Source organism: Rhineura floridana, chromosome 7 (genome assembly GCF_030035675.1).
Source record: "Rhineura floridana isolate rRhiFlo1 chromosome 7, rRhiFlo1.hap2, whole genome shotgun sequence".
Classification (NCBI taxonomy): Eukaryota; Metazoa; Chordata; class Lepidosauria; order Squamata; family Rhineuridae; genus Rhineura; species Rhineura floridana.
This window is the reverse complement of record NC_084486.1, coordinates 98606282-98622878: the sequence shown is the minus strand read 5'-3', so window position 1 is coordinate 98622878 and position 16597 is coordinate 98606282. Positions and strand designations below refer to the sequence as shown.

The following is a 16597-nucleotide window of genomic DNA, read 5'->3' as shown; positions in this document are numbered from 1 at the left end:
ACCCTGGTCTCCCAGGTCATAGTCCAATGCTCTAACCACTACACCACACTGGCTACTGCTCCTGATTCATAAAACTGCATTCTCTCTCTCTCTCTCTCTCTCTCTCTCTCTCTCTCTCTCTCTCTCTCTCTCTCTCTCTCACACACACACACACACACACACACACACAACACACACACACAACACACACACACACACCCCTACCTTTTGTTTTCCTTGGTATCCACTTAGTTGCTTCTCATATTGAAAAGAGTACAGTGAGTGGCTTTTAGTGATGATAGCATAGGAATAGTAATTTGTATGACTCAATTGAACTGTAAACAGTAATATCTCACTGCTTTTTGTGGGGACAGAAAGAAGCGTTTGGAGAAATGTGCTCTTGGCTCATCTATGGCGATGGGTTTTATTTGTACCATTGAGGAGAAATTTCTGACTTTGTTAGTATTTAAGAATGACAGGTCATGAATTATGGAAAAATATGCTTGGCCTTTTAATCCTAGAGGTCAGTAGTCACTTGATGGTGTGAGGCCAAGGATACAAGGTATCATAGGTGCACCATCAAATAGTGCCATGGAGCACTGGCTACGCATGGAGAACCTGCTGTTGATCCTCTCTGCATTCTGTTGTGGAATGAGAGCAATAGTCATGCTGCACATAATGTGGTCTGCAGTTCCTTGTGGGTACAAATAGTATAAATACTGTGCTTTGATTGTGTTGCAGATGTTACCTTGGTAATTGCCACTTGCAGCTTCATTTCAATCCCAGGCAATGTGAAGAAAGATATCAGATAAAATTTGTGTTGGGTTTTTTTGCTGAAGTAAAACTATCCCCTAGCATCCTAATACTTTTTCCAGACATTGCTAATTGCTTCACATTCACATACACTATTTCCGCAATCCTTACAGCAGATCTATAAGGTAGATAATAATTATCACCATATTATTTGTGGAGAGTTAAGACTGAGAATAGTGTGCCTAAAAAAAGTGGGGGGAGGATACCCATTAAATTTGTGACTGGGGCTAAACTGAGATTTCAGTCAAGGGCATCCTATTTGATGCTCTAATCTGGGGTGGGCAAGGTTCAGGCTTGGTAGATCTACCATGGTGGGGTTTTTTTTTTACTTGAGCCCCAAAATCTGCCAACAAGAGCCAGGTGCAAAAGACATAGAATGAAAGAACAGGGTGCCTCTGAGCACATTTTGAGCCTAGGAATTTGTTTTCAGTACCAGAACTGAAGTGAGCTCACAGTTCTTTCACATGAAAAGGCCACTCCTGTTATCTATCTTTATTTCAGCAGCCCAGTTTAGGAAGGAAATTTATTTTATTGTTGCTGTGGTTAAACAATTGTAACTTAGAAACCCTTCCTGATCTACTGCAAATCAACTTGAGATGTACTAGTAGATTTCAGGCTGCCTTCTTCCCACCCCTAGTACTAGCTCCTTGATATAGAATAAATATAGAAATTTTAAAAATGAGTCATTTTGTCACACAACCTGGTCCCTAAACTGAGGGATTTAAAATACATTACATGAAGGTTGATGTACATCTGTTGGGTCTTTCTGATGTTGAGTGCATATGGCAAATTAGGTGTGTGTGCAGTTGTTGCACATGGTGATCTGCATGTGATTTGTACTCTTTTCTCACACATTTCTTGTGCAGGAAATCACAGTCCTGAAGTCTTTAGGTCTGTGTCCTGAGGTTTCTATGCCATGCATTAGTGAAGTAATTCTAATTTCTCCAGCCAGATTGCAGGTATAAAAATGTACCTGAATTGTTGTAGGGTACTCTTTCCTTGTCACTGAGTTGCCACAAATCGGCCCTCGGGCATCTGGTGATAGAGTTTCTTTCAGGAAGGTTTAAGACCAAGAATCCGTGTTTGGGCCAGTTTGTAGCAATTTATAAAAACAAAGCTCGGGTAAGCTAAATATACTATGTAATTCTATGCCTCCCTTGCCCCCAACGTGGGTCATAGAGACTAGTTACAAGACATGTATTACTTTTAGCTTGGCCTCGGTGCAGATGCAAGTTAGCTAGTAGCTTGGTAATCTCCAACTCGTTCTATTGTTCTTTGGATCCTGTCCTTACACTAATAATCTGTGGATGATTACCTGGGAGTGAATCCTGTTGAACTCAAGAAGACTTCTAACACATTTTAGTGTAAGATAATCAACTTTTGTGAACAAGAGTCCCCTTCATCAGATGTGTGTAGCCAACAGAAGTTTATGTGCCATAATAGAATACCAGCAAGTACTTCTCTGGAAACAGTTGAGGGGGGGGGGGCTTTCTTCTAAGTAAGCATGAACAGAATTAGGTTGCCCTCTTTCTTTGCAAATTAGACTTTCTAATACAGGGGTGGGTTACTTGTGCCCCTCCCGCTGTTGTACTACAAATCCCATCATCCCTAACCTTTGGCCATGCAGGTGGGGCTGATGGGAGTTGGAGTACAACAACAGCGAGAGGGCCACAGGTTCCCTACACTTCCTCTAATGCCAATAGCAGTTTGTCTCATTGTGTGCTCCCATCCTTTTTCTTTCAGAAACAAACTTAATTGCAGTGTGTTTCTCTCTCAGTTGACAGGAGGATTGAGTCTGAAGAGTCAGGAGATGATGAAGGGAAGAAGCAAGTGGTTCGCATAGTAACAGATCTCAGCCAACAGAGTTTGAAGGATGAACAGAATGGTGAGAATTCGACAGGTAAACTGTTATTCAGAGAGGGATATCACATGCTGGCATACAATTGAAGACACAGCATAACCTATTTGTCCAAAATTTTTGGAGATGAGTTAAAGCAGGGGCAGCTAATATGGTCCTCTCTAGATATTGTTGGATTCCCATCGTACCTAACCAGGGCCATGCTGGCTGGGCCTAATGGGTGTTTGAGTCCAACAACATCTGGAGGGCACAGATTAGCCACCCCTGATTAAAGTGTTCTATACCATCAGGCTTTGAGGTCTCATTTTTATGCTGCACTAGATTCTACTCCCTCCCCAATATTAGCAAAGCATTTGTATGTTTTGGATTTATAACTATTGACTGCATTGTTTTTAGTTCCAGAAAGTGTTCTTCTTTAGTTCCTGGATATTTTGAGAACTTAATGCATTTTCTAATGGGTATAAATTAATTAAAATGTTCTAGGCAATTGTAGGATGTAAAACCATTTAGCTTCTGTGAGCAAGATTTTTTTTGTTTCTGTCTTTCTCACTTCATATAGTATCTTCATGAGTCTCTTTGCAATGTGAGGCGGCTAATTCTAGTTCCTTACCTAACATGACTCTCCGTGGTGCAGAATAGTAAGCGGCGGTAACGCAGCCGAAGCTCTGCTCACGGCCGGAGTTCGATTCCTATGGAAGGAGGAAGTCAAATCTCCAGTAAAAGGGGTCGAGGTCCACTCAGCCTTGCATCCATCCATGGTCAGTAAAATGAGTACCCGGCATATGCTGGGGGGTAAAGAAAGGCCAGGGAAGGAACTGGCAATCCCACCCCATATATACGGTCTGCCTAGTAAACGTCACAAGACGTCACCCTAAGAGTCGGAAACGACTTGCACTATAAGTGCGGGGACACCTTTACCTTTACCTAACAGAGGGTGTACAGGGTTGAAAAGAGCTGAATACAGAGGAACCGCCGTGATTGAAGGTGAAATTCAAGCTTATGACCTCTGATGGTTCTCTTCAGTTGTGTGTGTGTGTGTGTGTGTGTGTGTGTGTACATTTACAGGGATACATGTTTTAGCATGTGTCTTTTAGAAGCAAACAGCACTGTTTGGGTGTTCTAGTGTTAAATGAACAGCAATTAAGTGTCCCTTCATTTTAATTTTTTTTAACATGTTATAAATGAGAGTTGCAATTGCAATGCAAAAGAAAAGATGTTTATGGTGAACATGAAAAAAATAACTTTTTCTTGTCTTTAGGTCACTGTATTATTTTTACTGTGAAATCTTATATTGGCCAGCAGTCATTTTTGATAAAATTCTTACTTTGTACTAAAATTGCTCATATCTGACATGACTTGAGGGCTCTACTTTAATGCAGGGTTGGAGTTCAAGCTGTTGGAGAGTCTGTCTTAGTTGTCTTACTCATCCAAGCAGTGTAGGTGCTTAGGACTCTGTGCGCTGCTCCTTGCAAGTTGGACTCATAAAATGTTTCCGGATTTTCTGCTGGCATTCTCTTTTAGCTTAGGAAGTCCAAGAATAAACTGCTCAGGGGTAAGAATCTGCTCCTTTTTTCAGTCAAGTGTAATTTGGGGCAAAATCAGATTGGAGCATTTATTACCAGTCAGTTGTTATCTAAGACAGGAATGGCATCATCCCTACTTGCAGCAGCTTCTGAAGGATATTTGGGTGGGCTGCAGATACAAGTTAGGAACAAAAGAAACTAAACCCACAGTGGTCTTTCTGAGTCCAAAGCACAAGACTGGTTTAAGAATATCTATATGCTGTATGTTCCATGTGTATATGAGCACATGTGTGATCCACTGTTGAAGGGATCACCAACCTACCGATGCCATGGCTTTTGCAGACACCAGGTTGGTGGCCCCTGTGTATTTTTTTATTTTTTTAATGGTAGGTATTTCCTTCACCTGTAGAGGGGCTTTTCTGAATGGGGGGGTTTGCTCAAGTATGCTCTGTGTGTGATTGAGAGAGATACGCTTGAGCGGGGGGGATATGTATGTGTGGTCTGTGTGGGAGGGAGGTATGCAGCAATGTGTGGTATGCATGGTCTGAAAAAGGGAGAGAGATACTTGGGCAGAGAGATGTATGTGTTGAGAGAGACAGGGAACGGTCTATGTGTGGTCTGTGTGAGAGAGGGAGAGATACATGTGTGGCTGTATATATGTGAAGTGGGGGGGTAGCGTGGCCACCTTGTATATTTTTGCTGGTGCTGGGGAATGCTCTCTGTTGTTATTAGACAGCAACACATTGTGGGCGAGTGGCAAATCATATTGCATGATCTCCACAATCAGGACCAGCAGGACATAGCTGCCTTCTCACAGTAACCATGAAGTTGGGGGGATGTTGAGCAGCAAAGACTGTATTCTCTAATTTTGTGTTACGTCATGCCCCCATGACAGATTCAAAAAAAGGTTGGCGACCCCTGAACTATTGCATGGGAAGCAAAATATTATTGTCCCATCGCAAGGAAGTTGCTGCGATGTCCTGTGCCTTCTTGCCAAATTCCACTATCATTTTTCCTAGTTAGGATATATGTGCATATCCACAGAGATAAAGTGGTTATTCTATATGACTATACAGTTTTCAGTATGCATTTTCCTGCAGTGGCCTCATGTAATACCAAATTATAGTTACCCATCTTCAGTTTTTTTACGACGCTGGATCGGTTGGGCTCCACTACTTAAGAAGTCCAGGTATGCAATATTGCAATGGTCTCCAAAGTTTTTTTCCCCCGTGGACCACTTGAAAATTGCAGAGGGTCTTGGTGGACTACTTAATGATTTTTCTGCCTGTTGTAGCAATTGTACTGTGCTGTGCTAGGTGCTGTATGAATTTTTTTACAGATGTGCTGCAGACTACTTGAATGACTCTTGTAGACCTCTGTTTGGAAGGCAATATTGGTTTCCAACATATTGCATATGAAACATCTATTGTTCCTGGGACATATTTCAGATGGCTTATCTTGGGTGGGGAACCTTTGCCCTTCCAGTGGTTGCTGAACTACATCTCCCATCAACCCCAGCTAGTATGGCCAATAATCAAGGCTGATGGAAGTTGTAGTCCTGTAACATCTGGAGGGCCAAAGGATCCCCGCTTCTGGCTTATGTGTCGTGTGAGTTGTGAAACAGGTGAGCAAAAGTCTTCATGTCAATGCTATGGCAGATACAACAATTACATATTCGAGGTAGAATTATGTTGATGGTGTTGATCTGGTGCTCTGCAGATGTTGGACTCCGTTTCCCATCAGTCCTGCCGGCATGTCCAGTAGTCAGGGATGATGGGAATTGTAGTCTTAACAACATCTGAAGGGCATCTGAAGAGGGCTACATTAAGCACTGCTCTGGATGCACCATTAGGCTTATTGGAGCAGACTCCTAATTGGGATGCGAAGCCCTGTGAGTCGGATTCAGTTTCAGAACTTATGTAACTTTGTATGTATGTTCAGGATTCTTTGAAAGAAAAATAATTTCCAGACCTTAATCTGCCACTTTGAGGCACTCTATCTTCTCAAGCCTCTTTCAAACTGCATGACCATTCTCTGGAAGGAGAGCAAGCACTCTCCGTTTGGGCATAATGGGAGCACTTGTCTGGCTGCAACTCTGGCAGGAGCTTCATGAACAATTTGCTTTGCCAGAATGGATGAGACTGGGAGTAATGGAGACAAACTGGAACAAGCTCTAATATTGTGTTCTTAATGTTGAGGTAGCCTACTATTACACAGAGAACTAGTTCTGTATTAATTGTCAAGATCTCTCTTGGTTTTCTAATCCTGGCCAGAGGGTTTATAATCTGGCATGTACACTTCACACAGCTGCCGGCTTCTTTGAGCACAGTTTATTTGGGCTGAAGATTTGCAGCCTGTGTTTCATCTCCTACACGTGCAATTTTGGCATTCTGACAATTTTGGGCCTCCGTAATTGTACTTTGCCTATGTGCCTGCAGTGCTCACAGAGGGAATTCTCTTCTAGCCTCTTCCATGTGGTAGGAAAATTGACAACTGACTTCCCAACAGATTGTGACAATAGTTTTGATCATGAATGTATGCTAAATTCATAATTAGCGAGGTGGGTGTGTGGCTCCTTTGTACGTCTTCCCAATACTAACTGGATGGTGAAATGCTCACAGTGAATATCTCCTCTGCTGGCTTCTAGTTGGTATTCCATCCTGTTCACCCCTAAAATACCAGAAGACTTGCTTTTGTCAGATATCAGAAGATCGATAGCTTGGGCAAATGAAACTTCTGATCATTTGAATGGTTATTTAATTGGACCATTATCTGTATTTATATGTGAATGGACTATATTATCAGCAGTCAAATGCTTATCAAGTTGTGGGATTGTGTGTGTGGAATCTGGGGGCATAAAAGTTGTCTACAGCCTCTTTCATGATTGTTCTGCCTGTTGTAGCAATTGTAATACACTGTGGAATATAATGTATGATTTTTGCTGGATCAAGATTAAACTTCTTAATTCTAGCCTCCCATTAACTTTGTTGCTAATCCTCTCTTCTGCTTTCAAGTGCCTCCTTCCCCCATCACTTCCAGTCTGTCCCACTAACCTTTTCGGGAGGATCGCGGGGTTCTAAAAACAATGGAGCAGATGCTGTGCCTGTTGTTCATAACTGCTGTGCCCACTGCTCATCCAAGACCTGCCAAGGACCACCTGAATGAAGCTCGCAGGCCACAGTTTGGGAACCTCTGAGACAGAGCAAGGGAGAACAGGCACAGTTGTTTATGAGAGCAGGAGAATTGCTCAAGAGGAGGACAATACATTGTTTAGTGGACATCAGCAAATCCTGAGACTGGAATATGTGGCTTCTATAGCCCTCCTCAGTTGTTCTCTGTCCACAACTTTACCATTGCGTGAGGAAGAAATGGGATGAGCCTGTTAGCCCTGCCCCCTCCATCACCTCATCTGCCACATGTTGGGAAACTACCATGTGCAGTAGGGAGCCTACTCTACTTGTGTGGGCTTCCTGCACAGTTTAGAACCCAGAATTTCCAGGGTTCAAAATTGCTTGGGGAGCCCACACAAATACAGCAGGCTCCCCATTACAGATGTTCGCCCTCCAGTACATGGAAGCTGCTGAAGCTGGGGGTTCAACAGAGGGGACGAGGACCAATGGGCTTGTCCCTGTTCTCCCAAAGCAAAAACAGACCACAAAATCAAGAAAAGCACCACTGGCAGTTGAGAGAGAGAGACTCCAGGTGCTTGGATAAAGATTTATTTGAGGCCCAATACATTTTGGAAACATCCATCTTTGAGGACATGTTTTGTGTAGCAATTTCCATCAGGTACATGAACCATAGTAGCAACTCCTGTTTACTATAGTGGTTCATGCACTTGATGCAAATTGCAATACATCTGCAGGTCCTTTTATTCCCCTTGTTCTTGCTCTCCTCCTCACTGTGTGAAGTTTGAACGCCTGAAGAGAGCTTTTATGTTGCTCAGCCCTGGGTGAAGGACAGAATCCACCCACCTGCCAAATGGAAAATATGTATGAATTATTCAGTGCAAATCTCTGAGGTCCACCTCCACTCACGCATGCAGAGTGAGAACTGTATTTCGGAACAATGTTCCGTTGTTTTTTATACATTTCAAAGCAGTTTCTTCAAACGGCTGGCTCCCAGCATATTCTAATTAAAAAGTGAGATCTAGCAGTTTGCTTTGCAAGTGTATCTGGCTGCCTTTCATTTCTCCCTGTGTCATAACACTAAAAGCCATGGGCATCCAATGAAGCTAAATGTTGGAACATTCAGGACAGACAAAAGAAAGTATTTCTTCACACAGCGCTTAGTTAAACTATGGAATTCACTCCCAGAGGTGGCAGTGATGGCCACCAACTTGGATGCCTTTAAAAGAGGATTAGACAAATATATAGAGGATAAAGCTATCAACGGCTACTACCCATGATGACTATGCTCTCCCTCCACGGTATGCTTCTGAATACCAATTTCTGGAAGCCTCAGGAGGAGAAAGTGCTCTTGCACTCACATCCTGCTTGTGGCTTCCCATAGGCATCTGGTTGGCCACTCTGAGAACAGATGCTGCACTAGATGGACCGTTGACCTGATCCAGCAGAGCTCTTCTTGTGTTCTTAGGACGAATGGGTGTCATTCTTTAGGTGGCTAGACAAACACGTCAGTGTGTTGCCTCCAGATAAACCTTATGCTTTTTGTTTCGTCCATTCCAACAACTTTGCCATGTTACCCAAAGGGAATCGTCTGTTTCTCCTCTGTGTAAGACTGAAAAGATTGGCAGTAGTGCATGAATAATGTAACATTTCTGGTCACTATTACATTGTGCTGTTAGCAATTTGTCAGCCATAGCTTGCCTCCTTTAGCCGCTGAAGCACAAGGTCTGTTAATGTAACGTTGCTGATGTACATTTTTTCAAGAGTGTATCAGTATTGTATGGACTCGGTATGGGCTCCTACTGGGAGGAAGGGTGGGATATAAATCAAATAATTAATTAATCAATATTGCCTTTTTATACTGTATATCACACTATAGCCGCTTCATGTTGGCAACATGACCACTAGCTTAGAAGGACTAATACAAGGTTTGCATAGCAGCAGCAAAGTCTGAACACAGTAGATGCTCCCCCTCTCCTTAAGGCATGCTTTCTCCAGTGGGAGAGCTGACATTGCAGACTTGCTTTCAGATGATGAGCAGCATGGGCTTATGCAGTGTGCTTGTTCTGTTGCAGCTGAAGCAGAGACACCCGTGGATATGGAGACGATTAGCCTGGATCCAGAAGCAGAGGTAATATCAGTTTTGCTTACCTTTATAACAATAAATGGGAAGAACCCACAGATGAAAACTCTAGGTCTCTGAATCCTGGGTGCAGGGCTGTGGAGTCGGAGTCGGGAGCAATTTTGAGTGGAGTTGGAGTCGGGAGCAATTTTGGGTGGAGTCGGAGTCGGTAGAAATGTACCGACTCTGACTTCCAAATAAATTTTGATTGACTAGAAGCAATTTTGGGTGGCGTCGGAGTCGGACAGTAGAAAAATAGAGGAGTCAGGGTCGGACAGTAGAGAAATAGAGGAGTCGGAGTCGAAGGTTTGGCATACCGACTCCACAGCCCTGCCTGGGTGATCAAGCATTTGTTCCCAAGAGTTATCAGGATTTCTTAAAAAGATGTATAATGGTTCTGTATTGAGATCTAAGGAATTGTGTGGGAAATACTTGGTATAGAAGAACTGGATCACAACAGCAGAGAAATTGGGGAAAGAGAGTGTGAAAGGCAGCAATGCACTTTGCTGATAGAAAGTTGATACCAGATGTAGCTGTCTGCCTTTCTCCTTTTTGCCTTTGAAGATCTGCACCGTCAAACTGTTTCAAAATCAGTTGGTGTGGTGGAAAACCTTTGATTAGACAGCCAGTCAAAGAAGTCCACTTCAGGAGTCTCCTTACAGAAGACCACGAAGAGGGGCTATATTTCCTGCTCTGCATGGCTCCTTCTGAAAAATGGAAAGGCAAGCGCACACACTGGCTGTTCATCTTTAAAAGTGTGTAGTTGCAGAGCTACTGTGCAGCTTGCTACAATTCACACTCTCGCCACAGGATTTTCAAATCCGGCTAAGGTAGCAATGTGATAGGAAGGGGGGTGGGCAGAGCTTGCAGAAGTATATTTATTTATTTACTAGATTTATATAAGCAACGGCACTCAAAGCCAAACTTCGGAAACAGGGAATGATATGTATGAGCCTTACATGTATCCCTGAAAAGTTTTACATGCGTGAATTAAATGATCAAAACCCATGGAAATCTGTGCTAAGGTTGCAGTGACTCCCCCAGTGCTAAAGGTTTATTCAAGTGATCAGTGCAGGCTTCAATAGCATGTTAGCCTTTGTAGGATAATCCTGCAAATCTTAATGCAGCACAGTAACCATTTCCTCCCATAATAGGTATTTATTGTGGCTTCCCTCCACTCTGCCAACAAGAACAACAAAAGTACTGGTTGCTTTATTGGATGACTTGTTTCCATGGATGACATGTGTAAGGAGAGGTGTCATCTCTCAGCCTGTGTAGAGGGCACTTGCACTGGACTTGAAGAAGACCAGCCTCAAATGAATGTTTGAGAAGCCCCTTGAGCAGTGCATCTTAGGCAACAAGTCTAGCAGAAATGTCAAGGCAAAATCTGAAGGTTGTTGGGCATTACCAAGATTCTGGAAATAATATGTCAGACAACACTTGAAATTGGTACAATCCCATTAACTGAAGAAAGATTTTTATTTTCTCAACAACTCTGTGAATCCATATAGGCATACATAATTGGAACAGGAGAGTTGCTGTGGAACTGCACTCATGATATGGTCTTCAAACATACAAACTTCTCCGGAGGATTAGAAAGTTAGTTCTATGAGATCACACTATGTACCGAGCTAATTGGCTTCCCTCTGTGATTGAATGAAAGTTGATTGTGGCTTTTTACATTATGCAAATGTACACATGGCATTTTAAAAATGAGAAGGACGAGCAGGCAACCTGCCTGAAGGATCCATGGGGAGGGGTCAAGCCTGACATCTGGACTGACATTGAAACCACTGTGCATGCATCTGTCTTTTAATAGTGAAGTTGGGCACAAGCTGGGCTTGCCCCACAGGAGAAAAAAGAGTCCAGGTTTTTAAAGGCATATCTATATATCCTGTGTTCCTGTGATGGAAAAAAAAGTGATACCTCCAGTGCAGGTGCCCACTCATTAGGAAAGACTCATAGGTCCTGCACAGTAAATGGGCTTCATGTGCTGATTTCTTTCTCTAAACAGAAGGCCTCTTGGCTTTGGTCATAGGTCAACTTTTCTGCACTCATAGTGCCAGTGTAATCCATTCTTGCAATCTACATACTACATAAAGTGCCTTGCAAAAGTAATGAGACCCCTGACCAATGCTCTCATATTACTGATTACAAATGGTACATTGTAATTTTGTTCTGTATGATATTTAATTTTGAAACACTGAAACTCAAAATCAATTATTGTAAGGTGACATTGGTTTTATATTGGGAAATGTTTGTAAGAAACATAAAAAAACTGAAATATGTTGCTTGCATAAGTATTCAACCCCTGTGCTGTGGAAACTCCCAATTTACACAGATAAAAGAAACTGCCCTATCAAGGACACAGTTACCTTACCATTGGCCTCCACCTGTGAACCATTAAAGTTGCTGTCACATTGTCAGGATAAAACCCCCACTGTTGAAGGATCATTGGTCAGGCTGTGGATCTGAAGGAAAATGAAGACCAAAAAGCATTCTACAGAAGTGAGAGATCATGTAATACAAATGCATAGATTAGGAAAAGGGTACAAAATAATATCCCAAGTGTTTGGATATCCCAGTGAGCACAGAAGGAAGCTATTACTCAAAAAGTACAATCTGAAAGCATGTCTAGAGATTGCCAGAAAGCATGAGAGTGCCCTAGCTGTGATATGGGAAAAGGTTTTGTGGTAAGATGAAACCAAGATACAGCTTTTTGGCCAAAACTCAAAGCGCTATGTGTGGTGCAAACCTAACACTGCCCATGCCTCAAGACATCCCTACAGTGAAGTATGGTGGTGGCAGCATCATGCTGTGGGGATGCTTCTTATCAGCAGGGACTGGGCATCTTGTTAAAATTGAAGGAAGAATGGATGGAGCAAAATATAGGGAAATGCTGCAAGAGAACCTGCTTCAGTCCACTAAAAAACTGAAGCTTGAGAGGAAATTCACTTTTCAGCAGGACAGTGATCCCAAGCACAAGACCAAATCAACACTGGAGCAGCTCAAGAACAAAAAAGTGAATGACCTACAGTGACCCAGTCAAAGTCCTGATCTCAGTCCCATTGAGAATCTGTGGCACTCTTTGAAAATTGTGGTCCACAAGCAACATCCAACCAACCTGAATGACCTGGAGCGAATCTGCCAAGAAGAATGGGCCAAAATCCCTCCGACACTGTGTGCAAAGGTGGTACATACCTACCCAAAAGACTTAAAGCTGTTGTTGCAGTGAAAGGTGGCTCTACCAAATATTAATGTGTGGGTTTGAATACTTATGCAAGCAACGTGTTTCAGTTTTTTATGTTTCTTGCAAACATTTCCCACCATGAACCAATGTCGCCTTACAATAATTGATTTTGAATTTCAGTGTTTCAAAATAAAATATAAAGAACAAAATTACAATGTACCATTTGTAATTCAGTAATATGAGAGCATTGGTCAGGGGTCTGATTACTTTTGCAAGGCACTGTGCTTCTGAACTACCTTCATACAGGTAGTTGAAATAAACCTTTGCATGACTGCTGAGACACTCTTGGCTTTTTTTGCCTTTCAGGATGTTGATCTGAATCACTTCCGAATTGGCAAGATTGAAGGGTTTGAGGTGCTCAAGAAAGTAAAGGTGAGACTCTTAAGAAGCCCTCTCTGGTTGAGCATATATAGCTGTACCACTGCTGCCTGAGTGAGTGTGCATGGTAGCCAAACCACTTTGCTATGTTTCTCTTGCTACGGGGATGCAGCATCGTGCTGCAGTGGCTTCCTTTGTGGCAGAGAGAGGCAGAGGGCACCCAGAAGGACACTAATAACATTCTGCAGTGGGCCACACTACGTATAAAGGGCTCTCCCAACCTCTTTTTTTAAAAAAACAAACTTGAAAGTAGCCTTGGAGAGAATTAGCTTAGCCTTGTAGTGGTGGGAGAGGGCATGTTCAGCACTTCCACACTTCCACAGCATCTTCTCCAATTGAAACTGACAGAGAGAGAGCTACTAACAGATTCCCTGTGGGAAAAGATGGGCACAATAAAGGTACTTGTCATCCTTCCTGAGCGGGGCTAATAGCAACTTCAGGGGCCCATTTTACACAGGAAAGTGGCATGGGAGGAAGCATTGTTGCTCTGAACTCAGTCAAGGGCCCCTATAGCTGCTTTTAAGTTTTAAAAAGAACATGAAGAGATGCAAAAATGTTTGTTACTTGTCGTTAGTTTTGGTCCTCTGTCTCCATAGGTGAGCAGTGCAGCCATGTCATTTTGGAAAGTCATTTTGGATGCTGAAGGAACTGCCTTCTGGTGGGTGGGGAGGGAACTCTTAGGAAAGGTTCTGGGAGCAGGAGGACGACAAATAATTGGAGCCAAGGGTAACATCCACCCACCCAGAACTATTTTCAAAACTGTTATATGTGTGGCATTAAGTGCATCTGTTAGAAGTGAGACTTGTGTATCATCGTTTTCACATTTCTGTTGAACTTCTCTCCACCCATTAGACTCTTTGTCTCCGTCAAAATTTGATTAAGCGCATTGAGAGTCTAGAACAGTTGCAGAGTCTCAGAGAACTGGATCTCTATGACAATCAGATTCGAAAGATTGAGAACTTGGAGGCCCTGACAGAACTTGAGTGAGTACCTAAGTTGCACAGGGCTTTAAAAGTAAGTACCAGCACTCTGGATTATGCTTAGAAATGGACTGGAAGCCAGGGAAGTTCTTTCAATACTGATAAGAGATGTTCCCATATCTCTTTCTCTTTCAGAATTCCTGTCATTATTGTAGTGCATTGGTTTGCTTTTTCTTAAATTATAAAATAGCTCTTACTATAATTTGGTTACCACTGTGCAAAACAGGGTAGTTCATGACAGATGCTATTGGAGGTCACTGATTCATAGGGTTTGCCATAAGTCACAATTGAAGGTACGTAACAACAACCATGATTTGACTTGATAACTGAATCGAGTCAGTCAGGTGTACTTTACCTTCTTCCTGTGTTTTGCAAGGGTGCTTCAGTGGATGTTGTGTCAGACTGTCTAAACAGATTGTGTTCAAATCCCAACTCCATCACAAACCTCCTTGAAACACTAGTTTTCCTTAAGTGACACTAATAGCTACTTTTGCATTCAGTCAAAATCTTTGTCTTTACCCTTTCCAATTGTTTTTACTGAAGTCCAGTTTTGGGTTCCACACCCTACATATGCAACCCTTTTCTCATCCAACGAGCAGTGACCTACCACTCCATCTGCAGAAGATTCATTCCAGCCAATATGTACAAAGTTCACTTTGATTTCCCAACTCTGCTGAGTAGTCAACATGTATTGCTTCACACACATCTTTAGGATCAGGCTGTATCTTGGTATGCTCTACAAGAGACATGTGCAGCGATTTCTGTATTGCCCAGTGGATTCCAGGAAGTTCCCCAGACCAAACGTGTGTCAGAATCTCGGTAACTCAGTTACAATAGGCCTTCACTGGAATTCTCTCCAGCCTGCATCCCTACTCTCATGCATCATCTTCTGTATCAGAGTCCTTAACGGTAATCTTATATCGGGTCCCGATAACAAAAGTTCTCTGGACGGTTTGCAGTGGCACTGGAACAATAAACTATAAAGCAAACAATAAAATCAATACTATAAAAAACTCAACAACTGACTTTTGAAAGCTGTTTATAAGAGGGGTTTGGTTGTTTCCAAACTTTTGAAATGCATGTTTCTGCTTCTACAATCTAAGGACTAGTTCAAATACATCTACCTTGTTCCAACTAAAACCATGGTCTACCAGGCCATGCTATGCATCTTGTGATAAACTTCCTGATGCCCACTCCAGTGACTGTTTACTCAGAGGTAAATCCCACTGTGTTCAGTGGGGCTTACTCCCAGGAATGTGTACTTGGGATTGCTGCCTAAATCAGAGGCTGAAAACAGGCTCTTCTTGTGTTTTATGACATAATTGCAATATGGCAAGAGGTCCCAGTTTGTGTTAAAGCCTCCTGAGTCATTGATGGAGTTTCTTTGCTAGTACAGTTTTCTCAGTAGTCATACTGTAACCTTAGCAGGCTATCAGAATTTTAATATAGTTCATCTCTTTTTAAATGAACGGTGCTGTTCTGTACATGTCTGCTCTGATGTAAGTCCCACTGAGTGCAATGAGGCTACTCCCAAGTAATTAGGCATAGAACTGCATCCTAATTATTCTCTGTGTGTGTGCATGTAGTATGTTGGAATGCAGGGGTGGGGAACCTATGGCCCTCCATATGTTGCTGGGCTTCAAATCCCTTCATGGCCGACCATTGGCCATGCTGGTTGGAGATGATGGGAGTTGGAGTTCAACCATTTCTGGTGGGCCACAGGTTCTCCACCACTGGTGTAGTGAATGCAGTAATAGACTTAGACCAGGGAGACCCAGGTTCAAATCTCCATTGGGCCTGATGCTCACTGAGTAATCTTGGACCAGTTCCATACTCTCTCAGCCTAGCCAACTTCTCATAGCTGTCATGAGGATAAAATATGAAATAACTGCACATATGGCACCATGAGCTCCTTGGAGCAAGATTGGGATACAATGTGATGGAAGATGCCTAAGCCTTGCTTAGTTTTAAGGTGTTTTCCTTTGTTTCCTGTTAGGGTCCTGGATATTTCGTTTAACATTCTACGGCACATTGAAGGGCTGGATCAACTCACTCAGTTAAAAAAACTCTTCCTGGTCAACAATAAAATCAGTAAAATTGAGAACCTAAGCAACTTACAGCAATTACAAATGTTAGAGCTGGGATCTAATCGAATCAGGGTAGGTATCGGATAGTCGGTGAGGATCCTTTCTGGGCGCAACTGAGAAACCAGTCAAACAGGAAGGGGGAGAAGTACTGACCTTCAGGCTACAAATCTGCTGCTGCTGACTGCAACAGTGACATTCAAAGGGGATGCAAAGGAGCACTGAGAGAAAAATGTGTCCAACGTGGCTTTCAAACCCTTTCCTTCGCTACTTCCCTGATTTCTGGGGGAAATGTGTTACTCCACCTTCTGAGAATGACGTAAGAAAACCATTTTCAAACAAAAGAGGGAAATGCATCACAGTTGATTGTGACTAGCATGTGGTTCTTCCAAGCACTTCACAGAGGTTCATCTTCAGTTTATTACATAAGAAGGCTCAAATTTTTAAAAGTACTGGAGGAAAGAAGCCTTGTAACTCTGTAC

General features: G+C 42.6%; 1 protein-coding gene across 3 annotated transcripts in view; it reads left to right on the top strand.

Moving 5' to 3' along the window:
- The window catches only part of PPP1R7 (protein phosphatase 1 regulatory subunit 7), a 29106-nt gene that overhangs the window by 6182 nt on the left and 6327 nt on the right, over window positions 1-16597 (top strand). For 2 of the 3 annotated variants that reach the window (XM_061636679.1, XM_061636678.1), the window contains exons 2-6: window positions 2570-2692; window positions 9377-9432; window positions 12980-13045; window positions 13904-14034; window positions 16028-16190. In XM_061636679.1, coding sequence (XP_061492663.1) covers window positions 9400-9432; window positions 12980-13045; window positions 13904-14034; window positions 16028-16190 — 393 coding nt within the window. In that variant the 5' untranslated portion in view covers window positions 2570-2692; window positions 9377-9399. The remainder of the gene's footprint in view (window positions 1-2569; window positions 2693-9376; window positions 9433-12979; window positions 13046-13903; window positions 14035-16027; window positions 16191-16597) is intronic. The other variant, XM_061636676.1, reaches the window with a different exon arrangement.